The 17,332-nt window shown below is 43.3% G+C and overlaps 1 protein-coding gene across 2 annotated transcripts in view; it reads right to left on the bottom strand.

Moving 5' to 3' along the window:
• Positions 1-1,734: 1,734 nt before the first annotated feature.
• Positions 1,735-17,332, bottom strand: part of Klhdc10 (kelch domain containing 10) — a 55,586-nt gene continuing 39,988 nt past the window's right edge. For both annotated transcript variants that reach the window (XM_085683718.2, XM_085683719.2), the window contains 7 exons: positions 16,116-16,270; positions 13,268-13,416; positions 10,709-10,793; positions 9,912-9,978; positions 9,293-9,340; positions 7,543-7,682; positions 1,735-6,654 (listed from right to left, as the gene is read on the bottom strand). In XM_085683718.2, coding sequence (XP_085539844.1) covers positions 6,445-6,654; positions 7,543-7,682; positions 9,293-9,340; positions 9,912-9,978; positions 10,709-10,793; positions 13,268-13,416; positions 16,116-16,270 — 854 coding nt within the window. In that variant the 3' untranslated portion in view covers positions 1,735-6,444. The remainder of the gene's footprint in view (positions 6,655-7,542; positions 7,683-9,292; positions 9,341-9,911; positions 9,979-10,708; positions 10,794-13,267; positions 13,417-16,115; positions 16,271-17,332) is intronic.

The raw sequence follows: 17,332 nt of genomic DNA, 5'->3' as shown, positions 1-17,332 counted from the left end.
CCTGGATCACACAGTGATCACGGCACAGAGGCAGCACTCACCTACAAACTCCAAGCGCAGCGGACCAACAACTGGACCATCAGACCAAGGGGGTAGTGGCCACTACCCAGTTATAGAGTTGGACAGCCTTTGGCCAGCATCCTTCTCACAGGTGTTTGACCTATAAGGGACCTTGGAAATCTACTTCCTCTAACTGACGAGTAAACCAAGGCCCAAGAAAAAGTGTTACATGCAGGAGGCAGGAGCAGAGTGAGCCCTATCCAACCCCTCCTCTCTTTCTAACACTGCTGATCTGTGGTTGGGGCATGTGTGGCTCTTTATATTTAAATCCCCCGCAGAAGGCCTTACAGACGAGAGCACAGTTACGGATTCGTGTCTGAAGGCAGCATGTACACAAGTTAACCACAGGTAATGTGGTGACACTAAGAGCTCCACAGAGTTTCTAACCAACTGGGATTTTATAAACACGACCAGAAAAGCGAAATCATGCAAACCCACTGAGATACTGCAACCCTTCCCCTAGGCCAAAAATGGGGCTAGAAGCCTTGCTTAGGAGCCCAGTCAACTGCAAGCAAGAGACTCTTTCAGAGACCGAAGGGCGGCTCGGCAGTCTTGAGTTCAATTCATAACCAACTGGAACTTCAGCTCTGGGGGACTGGTCTCTTTTTTTGCTTTATGTTTGTTTTGAGACAGGGTCTCTATGTCATCCTAGCTATTCATTCTGGAATTCACTATGTAGACTAGGTTGTCCTCAAACTCCTAGAGATCGACCTGCCTCTGCCTCCAGAGTGCTGGGATTAAAGGTGTGTGCCACTGTGCCTCTTTTTCTTTCTCTAAGCAAGAGTCTATTTCAAAGTCCTGGCAGGTATGAAAGTTAAAGGGACCTACTTCAGATTCTTGGTAGGTCTGAGGGGGGCGCGTTTTAGGAGGAAAACAAGCCGAAGGAGGAAAGATTGACCGGCACAGGACATTTTAAGGACCGTCTGTACGGTGGAAGAAGGAGCACAAACCCCTTCTCCTCTTTGGAGATTTACATTGTAGCAGCCAAAAAAATCTGTCCTTAGAAAAAGTTAATGGAGGCGAGTGGTGGCGGTGGCGGCACGCCTTTAATCCCAGCACTCGGGAGGCAGAGGCAGGCGGATCTCTGTGAGTTCAAGGCCAGAATGGTCTACAAGAGCTAGTTCCAGGATAGGTCCCCCAAAGCTACAGAGAAACCCTGTCTTGAAAAACCAAAAAAGTCACTGTAAATAGAAATGAATGTGTCTGATCCTAGAAGGCAGGCCTTAAAGTGACCCGATGTGGATGGAATGTCCTTGTCTACTCTGGAGAAAGATCGGAAGATGAAGTAGGGTAAGAATTGTGGTTCCATGTCCAGAGAACCCCAGGACAGGACTCCAACTCCAGCCTTTTCTTTGGATTGTGAAGTCCTATGACTGTTCATAGCGTTCACATCCCCCAGACTTCCCTGTATCTTCGCCAACCCTTCAGGAAAGCCTCAACACCACAAATCCACTCAGCTAGAAAAGGGCGCAGAGAGCACCCTCTACTGAGAGGGTTCCCGTGGGTCCAGGAGCTCTGAAAAGGGAGCAGATAGAACCCATCACTGCCACAGGTGGGGTGGCAGTGGAGGCGCACGGACGTGGCAGAGCAAAGCTGACTCTGGTGGGGCCGGACCGCTATGTATGTCAACAGGGGAGCTCACATGTGCACAAATTACTACAGACAATCCATGGCGACTTGGACCACATATGTTCAGAGATTTATTGATCAGATTGTTTTAGAAAACTGACAGCAAACACTGACAAGGTACATAAGTACAGACTGGACATTTCAGGGAAGATTTACTTGCTTGTAGGAAACCAGGGGAGGTGGAAAAGCTGTCCCGATCACATGGCATGCACACCAGACTGCAAAAGGACATCCACACTATTTAACAGGGCTGTGGCAAAGAGCTTTAAAATAAGGCAAGCACTGTGTATGGCCTCGCAGCCTGCAGGGAGAGCCAAGCCTGGCCCAGCCTCAGAGCAGCTGCAAAGGAAGGCCCTCCTCTCTCCAGCCTGTCCCTCCAGTCTCTCCAGGGAGATGCCTGCACTCTCCCTGAGCCCTCTGCACCAGTCAGCGTACTTCCTGCTGCCTCTGTCTATTCCTGACGTGTAACTAGTACAACAGCGACTACTACTACGTAGTGAAATTGGCCTTTTCTCTGAAAACTGCCTGACTCACCCTGTGCAGACTAAGTGGGGCCTTTAAAAAACTCCTCAAAAGTTTAAACAAACTAACAACGTGGGAAGCACACCAAGAAGACGGCACTACCTCTGAAGCACAGCTCAGAACTTCTGTTGATGACACTAGGCAAGGGGAGATTTTTTTTCTTCCAAATCTCACCAAGTTTGAAGGTTGACTACACATGGAGGTTCCAAAACCCCACCGAGCCTGCTTCGGGCCTTGCCAATGCTTCCAGAGTTCTAAGGTACCTGGAAACCAATGGAATTTACACCTATGGTAACCAGTTCTTGAAATGCAGGGCTATGACAATAAACCCTCATTCACCCTGAAGCCAACACCAGAACAAAGAAAGAACAGAAGGGAGAATGGATTTTTGGGCTACATCAGAGTGTTGGTGGGAGGGTCACTGTAAGCATCACTAAGACCACAGAAAACCAGGCTGATTCTAGAAGAGACAAAACCCAACACCATCCAGAGGACAGCGCGCCCTTCCTGCACACCAGGCTAGCAGACTGGAGAAGGTGACTCCAAAGGAAGAAACAGAAAAGCAAACTTTGTCAAGATAAAGAGATGTGTTCAAATGATGGGATTTCCTGTTTCTGTGAGATGTAGCCTTTTCTTCCCACAGGATCGAAGAGTTCTCTGGTCAGGAGGCAGTAGAGAACTCAGCAGCAGACCCTGCTCAAGGGCACCACTCACCTCAGATGACCACTGCGACTTCCTGTCAGTGTTCAACACCTCAAAAGCTAAGGGGGCCACTGGTGTGGTGGCTGGCTGCTAGCCCCTCTCTGAATTCTTTTCCTTTCCTAACTACCAATCCCTTGAAAATGAGATGTCTGTGGGAGAGGAACAGGAAGGGGAAAGATATGTAAGCAAATCAATTGTTTCGCTGGGTGGTGGTGGCACACGCCTTTAATCCCAGCACTCAGGAGGCAGAGGCAGGCGGATCTCTGTGAGTTCGAGACCAGCCTGGTCTACAGAGCGAGTTCCAGGACAGGCTCCAAAGCTACAGAGAAACCCTGTCTCGAAAAAAAAAATTGTTAACAGGAAAGTTGAAACACTGATTATCCATGGATTTCAACTGTCTGTGCTTTCATCTTGCTACTGTGGATAACAAAAGGTCACTGTCATACTTTTTAATCTAGAAATGTTAATATTTTCATTATATATATATATATAGTTTTTAAATCTAGCTCTGTGCTGGACATGAATGCTATAAAGCAAGCTTTTATATCAAGTCATTAGGCTCTGAAAGAGGACTCCTGCCAGTGGAAAGGGTTTGTCTGCCCTGAAAAGCAGGCAAAGTTTAATCTATTACATACTGGTTTGCAGTTTTTCTGTGAAGTGGAAAATACCTTATAGTGATGGCAGCATCATTTAATAAGGTATTACATTCTCAGATAAATTAGTGTACATGTAGGAGAACTGTACTAGTGTTAGGTTTTAATTCTTCACTTGGGCAACACTTTCAAGTGAACTTCCTTATTCCTGGGCAAGACGTGCAAACAGGAGAGAGTACAGACAAGAATGGAAAAAACCTCAGCTCTTACAAACCAAGGAACAGTGATTTTTTATGAACTAGAATAAAACATGGACTTGGAAAAAAAAATCCAGCTTTACCAAGAAGTTGGCTTATGGTCACACTGAAAACCCTTGGTCTAACTTTACTCTAAAGGAGTAAACTGACTTGCCCAGGACAGGGGCAGAAAGTGGTGGGGCCACTTTACAGTCATCGCGTCTACACAATCTGTACAGACCGCGTTTCTACATATTGCACTTCCATTTCTGGGTCTGCAGGAAGATGGCGGGGCACACCTCAAAAGAGGCAGAGGAGCAGCAGGCATCATTAACCTTTCCCACTCAGGTGATTTCCCACTCAGGATTCCGTTGGGAATCCAAGTAAGTGCTGGTTATAGAGAAACTACAATGCTGGTGACCCTTAGAGGACACCCAGTCACCTTCCTCCGAGTCCTTATCTACAATTTGGCATCCAGAACATGTGCGCATGAGCAGCTCACAGCACTTCCAGCTGCCCACTGCACTTTCACTAGTGTTCTATTCCCAGACACTCTAGACCAGACATGTACTTAGAAGATACACACGGTCGTTCATGTCAGGCCTCTAACATCTATCTCTAAGAAGACTGCCTACAAAGGGCTTAAAAAGGATGCCGGCAAGTGTGGCTTGAATCGGACCCTTCTTATAACTTTCTGGTGTAACAGGACCAGAGGCCTTCTTGTATTCCAAGGACCACAGGAGTCAAAGCACAGAGGCTGAACGATCAGTCTTTGGTCCCTATATAAACCAATGACAAAAATCCTTCTGTCATCCTAGAAAACATGGCTTATTATCTTGGGATATAGTTCTGTCACGGTCCAGAGACCTGGCCTGGAGTCACACAGTTCTGAACTCACAAAGCGGCTCAGGCTGACTTCCTCTGGAGAAGGCTCCTCTGGTGGTAAGAAGCCAAAGCCACACCAACAGGGAATGGCGAGATTTGGGGGATGGGAACCCTAAAAGAGCAGCTCCATTTCCTCTCTCCTTAGAAATGACCCAAACTCACAGATAAGTGCTTCTTACAGATGGTGGGCAAAGGCTCCAATAACAACACATGGATGGAGCGTAAGGCCTGTTGCAAGGAGAAGTCAAAAGACCTACCTACAACTGCACACTGGGCAGAACTTTTTAATTCTAACTCAAAGGTGACTTTAAATCCATACAAACTACAGAGATCTCTTCTGGGCTAAAAGAAAAAGAACAATGTTAAAGCTAGGTGAGAAAGAGGCACTTAAAGGAAAAATGAGTTCAAAATCTCCTGCACTTGTCTCCTCCTTCAGGGGCCTGCAGGAGGGTCGGGTTGGCCTCCTGCAGGCCTCCAGCACTGCTCACACCTATGAGTACCCACAGGCTCACACACGAGTGACTCCCTCAACTCTTCTAGCAGTCTGAGAACGAAATGAGTAAAACTTAAGTCTCTTTTCTTCTTAGATTTAAGAAAACAAAAAAGACCAGAACTAAAATCTCTTACACACACACAAAAGCAAATGACCCTGTCTCATTCCTTCCTCCTGCTGGTTTTCAAATGGCACTTGCTTCTCGAGGAAGGATAAGCTGTGCCTCTTCCTTAAGACCTCTGATCCAGTTACTAGGCAATTACAGCATTCTGTATACTGAAGCAGACAGCAAAAGAGGCACCAAGCTCAGGAGGGAATCCAGAACCAACTGCCTGAGAAAATGAAGGATAAGGTCCAGAGACTACAAAGAAACTAGCTCTGAAAAGGAAATAGCTGCTACGATAGTCAAAGCCCATGGCCCCAAGCAGAAGCTAAGCTAAAGTCTGAAGGGTGCAGGTGCTGTGCTCTACTCTACTGTCCTTTGACATTTACACCACGCACTTAGAATCTACAATTCCCCATGAAGAGGCTAAAGACATATTTAAAGCCATTAATAAGCGCAAGGGAAGTTCAAAATTGCCTGGAAAGAACTTGACGCCATACATTTAATTTGAAAGACAACAACAGAACACAACAGTGACAGCGCTAAATCTCAGCAGGCCGCTGCTAACCACTGGGGCATCACAAGGTTGAGGGGCTCACTAATCAAATACTGCTGAACTGTCTCCTTTCGTCAAGATTAGATATCTTTGTGCCAAGTCATCAACCACTGCTGCCTGAGTCCAGCCACTCAGACACATTTCAAAAACACTAATTCAACATCCAAATTTAAGAACAACCTGCAAGATGTTCCAGGTCAGTCTTCTTGTTCTATCTCCCAAACCACTGTTGGTTGCTGGCTTTTTAAACTTGGTGTTTGTTGATGATAATGCTTTAATCTGTGGTATTAGCTGACATGGTCAATATGTTTAGAATTTCTTTAAAATAAAATAAAATTTAAAAAAAACAGCAACAAAAAACAATGTATCTCTCTTGATTCCTAACCTCATTAAGGTACTTTAGATATTCCCTCGGTTCCATCAAGAGAGAGGGATGCATGTGTGGGGTGCATACTGGGGCAGGAGGGAGGGGAGCAAAGAAGAAAGCACATGAGAGTGAGATGTCCATAAACTTAACCCATTCACAGAAAGGCATCTGATGTATTTTCTGAATAAGGCCTTGATCAGGGTAACCAATCTTCTTTGTAGCACACTCTACACTGCCCATAAATAAAGGAGTCTCTTTAAATTAACATTTCCAGTATCAGTGAACAGGCCGGAAATCCTCATTTCAAGCGCTCGATGAGTTCTTGTGTTAGTCCAAGGTGAAGAAGCTGTGTTCGGGAGAGGTTTGCTAGGTTGGGGAAGGCCGCGAGCAGCTTCTCCCATGCCAGTTCCAGCAGGCTAGGTACCACCAGCCAGATCTTAAACAATGACCCAGTCCGTTTGTTTTCATGGATGTTCACAACTCCTCCGTGAATGTACATGCAACCAGCCTATGAACAAATGGCAGTTAAAAGAAGACAAATTCAAATGGAAGAGAAATAGCTATCAAGGTGGATTTCAGCAAAGTGAGGGAGCAGCATAGATTGGATTAAGGTAAGATGCAACAAAACAATCCCTCAGGCTAGACGTGCAATCAGGTACAGCGCTTGTATAACTGCCAGGCCCTGGGTTCAACAGCCAGCACCACAGACACAGATCTCTCACTGATCTGACCCCATGCAGAAGCGCTGGGCTGTTAAAACAGCTGGAATCAAACTCTTTAAGCTCAAATGATCTGCTTCCTGCGTGGTGGAATTACCATGTCCAGTTCGATGGTTTGGTTTGGTTTTTTAATTCGTTTATATTGTGTTTTGGTTTTCTTTTGGTATTTTTGAGACAGGGTTTCTCTGTGTAGCCGTAACTGTCCTGAAACTGGTTTTGTAGATCAGGCTAGCCTCAAACTCACAGAGATTCGCCTGCCTCTGCCTAGTGAGTGCTGGGATTAAAAGTGTGTGCCACCACCCCCTGGCTTTGTGTGTGTGTGTGTTAATTTAAACTACAAACAACTTTTTATTAACAATTAAGAGTATTTGAGTATCCAGACTATTAAATGCTGGTAATACAAAGATGAAAATAAAGGTTCTTACAGTACCTTCAATAATATGGTACTAAATAATCACATTATTCTGTCTTCTTAGGAAACACCTAAGAATTGACTGTCAGGACCTCAAATACCACAAACTGAATTTCCTTTACATTTTCAGTGCTCTTTTAAACTTGGTTGTGACAGTACTCTTCTCTCCTTTTCTTAGCCTAAAGTTTGTAAGTATCAGCATCTTTTCTCCTTGCTAGTCCTCCTTACCATCTCCCGTGTAAGAACGACAGAAAACAAAACTCACGGGTGTGACAGCTGCACAGTGGAAGTAAACAGGCTCTGGCATGGTAGCAGGGAGCTTCACCCACTGAAAAGTCTGCAGATTCAGCTTCCAGATGTCTCCCAGGATCACTTCTCCGTTATAGCCCCCACAAATGAAAACATCTGTGGAGAAAGGAGAAAGGAAAAGAACTACAGCTAGAGCATGCCTTACGAGAGGACATGTGGTTAGCTGACAGGTGGGCCACTCCTCAACAGAACTGGGACACTGCACCGGGACTAAGGTGCCAGCTCTAAGGAGGCTCATGTCAGGGCTCTCAATGTAAACATTTCTAGGTTCCAGGCACAGAACGTGAATGAACAGGACTGGAAATAAACTGAGGTCTGCAGAAAGCTCACACTCTGAAGGAGAGTGGCTATGCAGCCCCAGGAGGATGCCCTGGGAGGGGCAGGCTCGCTACTGCATCCCCATTTCCTAGAGAAGCTAAAAATCCCACTAGGCAAGAAACACTAATCAAAAGCAAAACACAGCTACAACCCAGGTTTTCAAACTCTTCTTTTTAATAACATCTTGGAAAAAGTATGTTTTTTTAAAAATTCCTAGCGACAAATAACCTCCCCATAGAAATCTCACCTAGGAGAAATGCTCACTGCAATATGCAATCTGGGGCCACAAAATAGGTCCTTTCTCAAAAAAAAAAAACCAAACAAACAAACAAAAAAAACCAACCAACCAACCAAACAAACAAACAAAAAACAAAAACAACAACAAAAAAACCCCTCAAGCTCATTTGATCTGCATAGCTCTGGGTGGGTTAGTTTTAACTATTGCTCTACTTGTAGCAAAGGCCATGTCACCTTTTAAAAGGCCCAGAAGTTCTAACTGTATGGTGCATGGCTCCCAGGAAGCAAATGAATAAATGGCTAATTCAAGTCTGGACCAAGTTTAGGCCAATACTTAATTAAACTATAAAATACGCCAAAAACTTTTTTGGCTAGGAGTCAAGAGAAACGTTAAAGCACAGCTTCATTCTCAGAGGCAAAGCAGAACAGTGTCACTACCTATAAATCTTACCCAAAAATCAGAAGCGTAATTTTTAACAAGTCCCTGCATATACATAAAATGGCAGGTAAGTACTACTTAAATCTGAACTGGGATGCAAAAGGATACAGGCTATCAGTTTCTGCATATGCCCCTTCCCAGAGGTGGGGAGGAGAGTAAGGGTGCTCAAGGAGGTGTATCAACTCTAAAAACTATAAATGTTCTGTACACTAAAAGCCAGAAATATTTGCCAAAGAAAAGTTGTTACTATGCTTAAAGTAGCTGCTACTTTCTGAAATCATACAAGGACTTTGCTATAGGAGGACCAAGGAATGAACTGAGTTCTGACATCAGATAGAGAACAGAATAAACTTTACGCTATAATAGTCTGGAGAAGTTATTACAATCTTAGCACAACGTGCACTGAGGTCTTACTGTGCAGCACTCGCGGTGCTAGAGCCATAAATCACACTGAAGGAGCCAGTGGTACAATAAAAGCTTATTTACCATCTACTTCAGGGTTCTTTAACAGAGAGAGCCCAGACACAGAACTAGTTTACATTCTGAAAACTGCCAAGAGATACAACTCTCTAGAGTTCCCTTTAAGTTTAAATTACAAGAAATCAGTGCGGTCCAAAATTATGCACCCCTTTAGAGGGGCTGACCAGGAAATCAGTCTTTCTCTGCAGGTAAGACTACAGAAATGAATCAAAATTTTATTTAGATTCCATACCATTTTTTATTTGAACACAACTGTGACATCTTCGGGCTGCAGGAAAACCTGTTGAACACATAAATACAGGAATTCCATTATTCAAGAGAACAGCTAGTCCTCCAACCCTTCCTGATGAGAAGTCAGAGAAAGACAGAGAGGAGAAGGGACGTGACAATGACTCAGATGGGCAGGTGTGAGGTTCCGATGATCTATTCTTTTTATCATTCTTGTATGCGTATGTGTATATACCATATATGTGTGCCTCAAAGACCCACAGAGAAACTCACAGTGCGAGCTGGAGTTACAGGAGGTTGTGAATTACTGATGTTGGAAACAGAACTCAGGTCCGGAAGAGCAGTGTGAGCTCTTAGCCACTGAGCATCTCTCCAGCCCCTAAGCCCCATTTCTTATTTCTCGTGTGTTTTCCCACTTGTGCCACATAACTCAGTTATCCATGTTAAAACCTCTCTGCTCAGTTGCTAAGGGAGAATAACAACTGAGCTGAAGAATAATAACTTCTAACACCATTTTTATAACTATTTTATGTGCTATATCACTTAAGAAAATTATCTTTACCTCCCCAAAAACAAATATAAAATGCATTAGCTAAAAACATGAATCAATACTTTTAATTTACCTATTTTTTCATGAGGTTTTGTTGCAATCTCCTCCCATGCATTTGTTTCAAGGTTGTATGCGTGGATCTTGGAAGGAAAAAAAATATATGTACAAGTAAATAACTGTAATCTTACTTACCATGACATCAGATTTTTAAAATAAACATTTTTTGAGCAGTTTTAGAAAAAGTGAAAAGAAGAAGCTAGAATAAAGAGAGAAGCATGCCTGCCTCTCAGTGCTGGGTGCTGCTCTATCTCCTTTTGTATCTCTACAGTGAGCGTGAAACATTCTTGTGGCCAGAAAAAAAAAGTAACACTGGTAAGAGAATAAGACAAAAGTAACAAACCCTTAAAGGTCCAAGGCAGGCCAGGGGCTCTGTCACCTGACCTAGATCGCATCTGGGGTTTCTAACTGTGACATTTTCGAAATGCCATGGGGACGGATGACTAAAAGCCCTGAGCAGCTGGGCTCTTTCTGGAGTCAGTGGTGTCAGCCCTAAGTGTGCCGTCCTTTGTGGATGCTGTGCACTGACATTCTGAGAAGCCTGCCGACCTACACATTCTCTAGTCCTCGTCCTCCCCCACCACATGCGCACAAAGACTTTCAGCAATGATGAAGGTGACTATCAGCTGCAATGCCTATCAGGAGCACTGAGTTCAACCTTCTGTCACAGAGAACACCGATCACAAAACAACTGTTGATGAAGCTGCTCGAAAATTCAAATAACTAACAGAATCATCCTGATTAGTAAGATACAGACTTCGGTCCATTGTCTCCCACTATTTTTTACTTCTTTAAGAAGAAAAAAAAAAGTACCTTGTTTAAGGAATAGGCTGTCCAGGAAGTCCCTCCTCCCAAGATGTAAATCCTCTGCCCATCATGAGCAATTTCATGTCTGTACCTGAAAATACCGAAAAATAGAAAAATATTATATAAATATAACTGGGTGAAAATTGACCAAGGTTTTTCTTAACTAAATATTACCATTATTTATGATCATAAATTATTAGCAATGAGCTGAGTGTTAACTAGTAGTGAACTAGTTAAATGAATTATATACTATGCATAAAATGCATTAGTACAAACAATAAGGAATAAAGACAGTTAATCCATCCCAAAGTTCTATTCACACCATTAACTGGAAAGGAAATGAGCTCCATGTTAAAAAAGGCTGAAGACAGGTTTAAAACTTTCAGCATGCAAACACACACAAACACAAGGGGGTCCCCATCTCAGATGGCAACCAAGCTACCTCCAAATTTAGTTTTATCTTTTCTTTCTTCATTTTGCTGATTTGTATTTTTTTGTTAGATTATTTTTGTTTTTTATTTAATTTTTAAATTCATTTTATGTACCAACCACGGTTCCCACTCCCTCCCTTCCTCATCCTCCTCCCCCAACAATCCCCCAACGGGGACCCATCCACTCCTCAGAAAGGGTAAGGCCTCCATGGGGAGTCAACAAAGCCTGGCACATTCAGCTGGGACAGGACCAAGCTTCACCCCACCCCCAATTTGTATTTTCTACATTACCTATAATCTTTCTGTGATAACTCTGTAAATGGAGAAACTATCATCTAATAAATTATCTACCTGTGTTTAATTAGAACCCCACACTATGAGTTCTTAGATTAAGATACTTATTATTTTGCAGGAAATTGTGTGTACACCCTCTAGAACTTCCATCTAGGCAATTGAGCTACAAGTGAAACTTCTTCCCCTCCAAGAAAAATGCTCTGTGATGGCTATTCTTGTTAGTCAGCTTGACTACATCTGGAATTAACTAAAACCAAGTGGCTAGGTAAACTTTTTTTTTTCCCTTTTGGTTTTTTCGAGATAGGGCTTCTCTATGTAGCCCTGGCAGTCCTGGAACTCACTTTGTCGACCAGGTTGGTCTCAAACTCCCAGAGATCCACCTGCCTCTGCTTAGGTGCTGGGATTAAAGGTGTGTGCCACCACTGCCTAGCAAGGAATTCTCTTCTTTTCTTTTTTTTTTTTTTTTTAAGATGTTTTATTTATTAAGCATACACTGTTCTGCTGGCATGTACATGCCAGAACCAGAAGAGGGTGCCAGATCTCATTGCAGATGTTTGTGAGCCACCATGTGGGTGCTGGGAATTGAACTCAGGACCTCTGGAAGAGGCTGAGCCATCTCTCCAGTCGGGATTTTTTTCCTTAAATAAAGCATTTGAAGTGGGAAGACACAACTTTAATCCAGATCTTTTGAGGTGGGAAGATCTACCTTTAATCTGAGCCTCACCTTCTGCTGGCAGCCTATATAAATGACATGGAAGAAGGAAGCTTGCTCTCTCTTTGCCTGCTTGCTCTTACTGGAAAGTCCATTCTTTCACTGGCATGAGAGTCCACTTCTTCAGGATTCTGGTGTATACTGAAGACCAGCTAAGACATCCAGCCTCGTGGCCTGAACAACTACTGAATTCTTGGACTTGGCATTGGCAGAGAGCTATTGTTGGACTAGCTGGACCATAGATTATAAGCCATTCTAATAATCCTTTATTATTCTATAATTTCTGTTCCTCTAAAGAACTCTGAATAATACAGGCTCTCTTAGAATTAGAATTCTTAAAAAAAAAGATTTATTTATTTTTGTATTTCACATATATGGCGTTTTGACTGCATGTACTCTGCACACAGAAGAGAGAATTGAATCCTGTTGTAGAATATTAGTTAAAGATGTGTTATATTTGTTTAATGATGCAAAGATATGTTGCATTCTTTTTTATTTTTTTTCTTCCAGACAGGGTTTCTCTGTAGCTTTGCAGCCTGTCCTGAAACTCACTCTGTAGATCAGGCTGGCCTTGAACTCACAGAGATCAGCCTGCCTCTCCCTCCTGAGAGGGATTAAAGGCATGCACCACCACCGCCCCGGCCGTTAAGTTTGATTCTAAGAGGTAACTATTCCTATGGAAAGAACTATGAAAGACCTGGGGCCTTTGGTAGAAAACAACAGGAGAGCGATATGATGCTGCTGGGATGTTTCAGAGACAGTGGAATGAACGACCATCCCACCCATCCTCCACCTGTCATCTTATTGCCCCATCTGTCCTTCCTTCCCATCAACAGTCACTGACCCTCACTGACTTTTACTGCTAACTGCTACCATTGGTTCCTTTCAATATATTATTATTATTAGCTTCTTACTAAAAGATTAAAAAGTACAAGAGAATAAGATTTTTTAAATTCCACAATTAGAGGAAAATGCTATACTCTCACCAATAGCCCCTTCTTTACCACTGATCTGAATCCATGTTCCAGTTAGCTACTTTATCAAGGGAGTTTTTCCTTCACGTTGTCAAGGTGCTGAAAGAGCTCAAATCTGAGCGAGAAGACCAGAGCACTCAGCCCAGCACCTCACCTTTCCTCCGGAAGATCACAGGACAGGTTGTTTGGTTTGAGTTGTGTCCACACCATGGTATTGAGATCTAACTTGTGCAGATCTGTGCTGTAGATGTAGCCAGTTGTTCCCCCAAAGACATAAAGGGAACCATTGATGAGGGCCATGGCCTGTAAAAAGACGGCGAATAAGAATGACTCCTTAACACTTTATCACAGAACACAAACTTAGCAATGCCCCCCAAATCATGTTTATCAAATTCTCTCTCTCTCTCTCTCTCTCTCTCTCTCTCTCTCTCTCTCTCTCTCTCTCTCTCATTTTTTGTTCTGGCTTTGTTTTTTTGTTTGTACTGCTTTGTTTTTGTTTTTTTCTGTGTAGTGCTGATTGTCCTGGAACTTGCTCTGAAGACCCAAGTGGCCTCAAACTCACAGAGATCCGCCTGCCTCTGCCTCTGCCTCCCGAGTGCTGGGATTAAAGACATATGTCACTATTGACTAGTTTCTCTTCTTTTTAACCCTTTCTGTTCTCCCAAAGAACTGGAGTCAGTTCCCTGCACCCTTGTTGGGCAGCTCCCAACCACCTGTAACTTCAGCTCTCCAGGCACCGGTGCACCATCCCACATAAATAAAACTAAAACATCTGAGCTGAGCAACGGCTCAGCAGTTAAGAGCACTTGATTGAGTTCAGTTCCCGGTGCCTACATGGTCATTCAAACCATCCCGCAATTCCAGTTCCAGGAGATCCAACACCCTCTTCTGACCTTCATGGACACTAAGCATAGACTAGCACACACACAAGCAGGTAAAACATGCATACACACAAACTAAATCTAAAAATAAAATAAAGTATCAGACTTTGTCTCAGGTATGAAGGTACTTGCTTATAATCTTAATGCTCAGGAGCCTGAGGCAAGATGAGAAAAAAGTCTGAGGTTAGACTAGAGGCTCCACAGTGAGCTCCAGACCAACCTGAGCTACAAAATGAGAGCCTAAAAACAAAACAAAAAAAACTCAAAACCAAAAGATCCCACCAAAAATCTCAAAAATTAAGTTAAAGGGCTGGCAAGATGACCCAGTGGGTAAAAGTGCTAGCCATGCAAGCCTGACCCTGATTCATACCCAGAACTCAGTTCTCTGACCAGTACCCTGGAGCTATGGCATGTGTGTACATGCACACTCTTACACACTAATACACTAATAATAATAATAATTAATAAAAAATTTAAAGATTAAAAAAATCATCCCCTAAAGCAGGTAATCTGACATTTGCCTGTAACCCCAACTATGCATGAAGCCAAGGAAAGTCCATGCTACATGTGAAACCTTGTCTATGAATGAATGACTACACCTTTTCCTAAAACCTAGGGGCTATTCTACTTTTGCCTTTACAAAGTAAAGCTTTGCTGGTTCTACCTAGAAAGGTACCTGTTAGGTGATTATCTTAGAGTCAAGAATGTGGGGGCAGCAGACAGGAGCATTTCCACTAAAAGCCATCTATCTTCCTAAACAGTCTGAAGAAAAACACTCCCAAGAAGCAGCAACAATTGGAAACTGTCACAGAAGCACGGTGCCTAGAGCTGGCGTTTCCATCAGACTCCTCTCCAACCACCGCCACAGTTACTTCTTGGAGCTTGAGTGGCCCGCGGTCTGATAGAGAGGGCCAGAAAGAGCTCCTTTGGAGTTAGAGCTCAGAAGTGTTTAATCACTCCTGTGTGCAAGACAGTCGAGTCTGATATCAAACGGTGGTTATTCCAAGTTCAGCTAATGGTCTCAAAAGTCTGTTTGGGTGGGTAACTTTCTGGATATAACTTTACAAATTAAAGATTAAGCCAGGCGGTGGTGGCACACACCTTTTGTCCCAGCACTAGGAAGGCAGAGGGAGGTGGATCTCTAAGTTGAGGCCAGCCTGGTCTACAGATGAGTTCCAGGACAGCCACAGCTACACAGAAAAAACTAAACCAAGCAAACAATACAAACCAACAGCAAAGGCTAAACTGACCTATGGATGGTCTCTACATGTTTTAATTCAGCTTTGTGCTGAGTCTCTTGATGAGCTACATACATTAGGAAATAAAGTTCTTGGTGGAATCAGAGCAGACTCAGACCATGCTAAAGCTCAATCTTGCACTAGGGGTTGGTGTAGTTAAAGACATTTCTACATAGATATATCTCTGAACCTTAAAATTGGATTAGAAGCAAATAAGGGCACTGGGAAGATGGCTGGGTGGGTAAAAATGCTGCTGGAAGCATAGGGACCTGAGTTCAACTCCTACACCATGTGAAACAACAAACAAAACTTATAAAAGCAGTGCTGGGGGGGGTGCTGAAGAAATGGCTCAGTGGTTAAGAGCACTGACTGCTCTTCCAGAGGACCCAGGTTCAATTCTCAGTACCCACATGGCAGCTCACAACTGTCTGAAAATCCAGTTCCAGGGGATCTGACACCTTCATACCAATGCACATAAAATAAAGATAAATAAATCATAAAATTAAAAAAAAAGCAGCGCTGGGGAGGCAATGTCAGGCCGGTTCCTGGAGCTCACGGGCCAGGCAGTCCAGCCTCATCAGCAAGTTCCAGATCCCAGAGACTATCTCAAAAGAGAAAAGAGAGACAAAGGTGAACACAGTTCCTAAGGAACAATGCCTGAGGCTGTCCTCTAGCAAACACATAAAAAATTCTCTCTCTCTCATTTTTCTCTCATCTCTCTCTCAGCAAAGAATGGTGAAATCAAGATAGGGAAATGGTAAGATTTATGAATTGACTTTCAATCTCTATTAAAACAAATGTAGCACTGTATTCTGACACTGCTGCTAGACTAGAAAAATATGAAAATAAGCACATTCACCATTAATTAGCCACAGACTAGTACCTGTCCATATATACGACTGGGTCTCTTCCCCCGACAGCTGAGTAAAGCCCATCTCTTGTACTTCACATTACAGACATGGACGTCATTGCCGTTGCTCTCACCAAATGGGATGCCTGTACCTCCAAACACTAACAGGTTGTTTCCATGCAGCACAACTGGGGAGGAAGACACACACATTCCACTTAAGCAACTGCTTCCTACAATGTGCTGCCCACGAACCCAGACCATCTGAAAAGCTCAAACATTTTAATGTTTACTTAAATGATCTTTAAGTACTACTTTAATGATCTTACGGATTCTTCAGAAAATGGCTTAATTCATACTGTACTATAAGGATTATCTCACACGGTCACTGTTAGATGTATGATACATAGTCAAAATGAAATAAAACAGTGTATAGCAATGTCAAGCCTATGAACTACAGGATACCATTGCTGTTCTAGACAGTCAAATACATAGCCAGCCAGAAGAAAACGATCTATCATATCATCTTTGCCCTGGAAAAGATCATGTAAGACTCAGATGAAGGAGTCAAAGGGTCATTCTCTGTCAGAGGAATAATTTTTATATTTTAAACTATGGTTTCTGTACTCCACCAGATAAAAAGAAACGCCAATATCCTGCAGACAAGTTTGGTATTCTATCTTTATCTATTTTTGTTTGCCATAATTTACACAATCTTCCCTTTTTTCTTCCCTCCTTCCTTCTGCCCCTCTCATTTCAGTTGTTCCCCAACTTCACACACCATAGCAGTCAACAGTCTGCACTGTAGCAGTCAACAGTCTACACCACAGTGGTTAACAGTCTGCATCTAGTGGTTAACAGTCTGCACCTAGCAGTTAACAGTCTGCACTGCAGTGGTCAACAGTCTGCACTGCAGTGGTCAACAGTCTGCACTGCAGTGGTCAACAGTCTGCACTGCAGTGGTCAACAGTCTGCACTGCAGTGGTCAACAGTCTGCACTGCAGTGGTCAACAGTCTGCACTGCAGTGGTCAACAGTCTGCACCACAGTGGTCAACAGTCTGCACCGCAGTGGTTAACAGTCTGCACTGCAGTGGTCAACAGTCTGCACCATAGTGGTCAACAGTCTACACCACAGTGGTTAACAGTCTGCACCCAGCAGTTAACTGCAGTGCTGTTAAGAATTGGACTTCATTTTAGTGTGACTTCAGGAAAACTAGTTAACCTCCCTAACTGAATTTTCACAACAACCCTA

Source organism: Myodes glareolus, chromosome 25 (assembly GCF_982192425.1).
Source record: "Myodes glareolus chromosome 25, mMyoGla1.1, whole genome shotgun sequence".
Classification (NCBI taxonomy): Eukaryota; Metazoa; Chordata; class Mammalia; order Rodentia; family Cricetidae; genus Myodes; species Myodes glareolus.
Note: the sequence above shows the minus strand (reverse complement) of the source record. Positions and strands in the feature narration are given on the sequence as shown.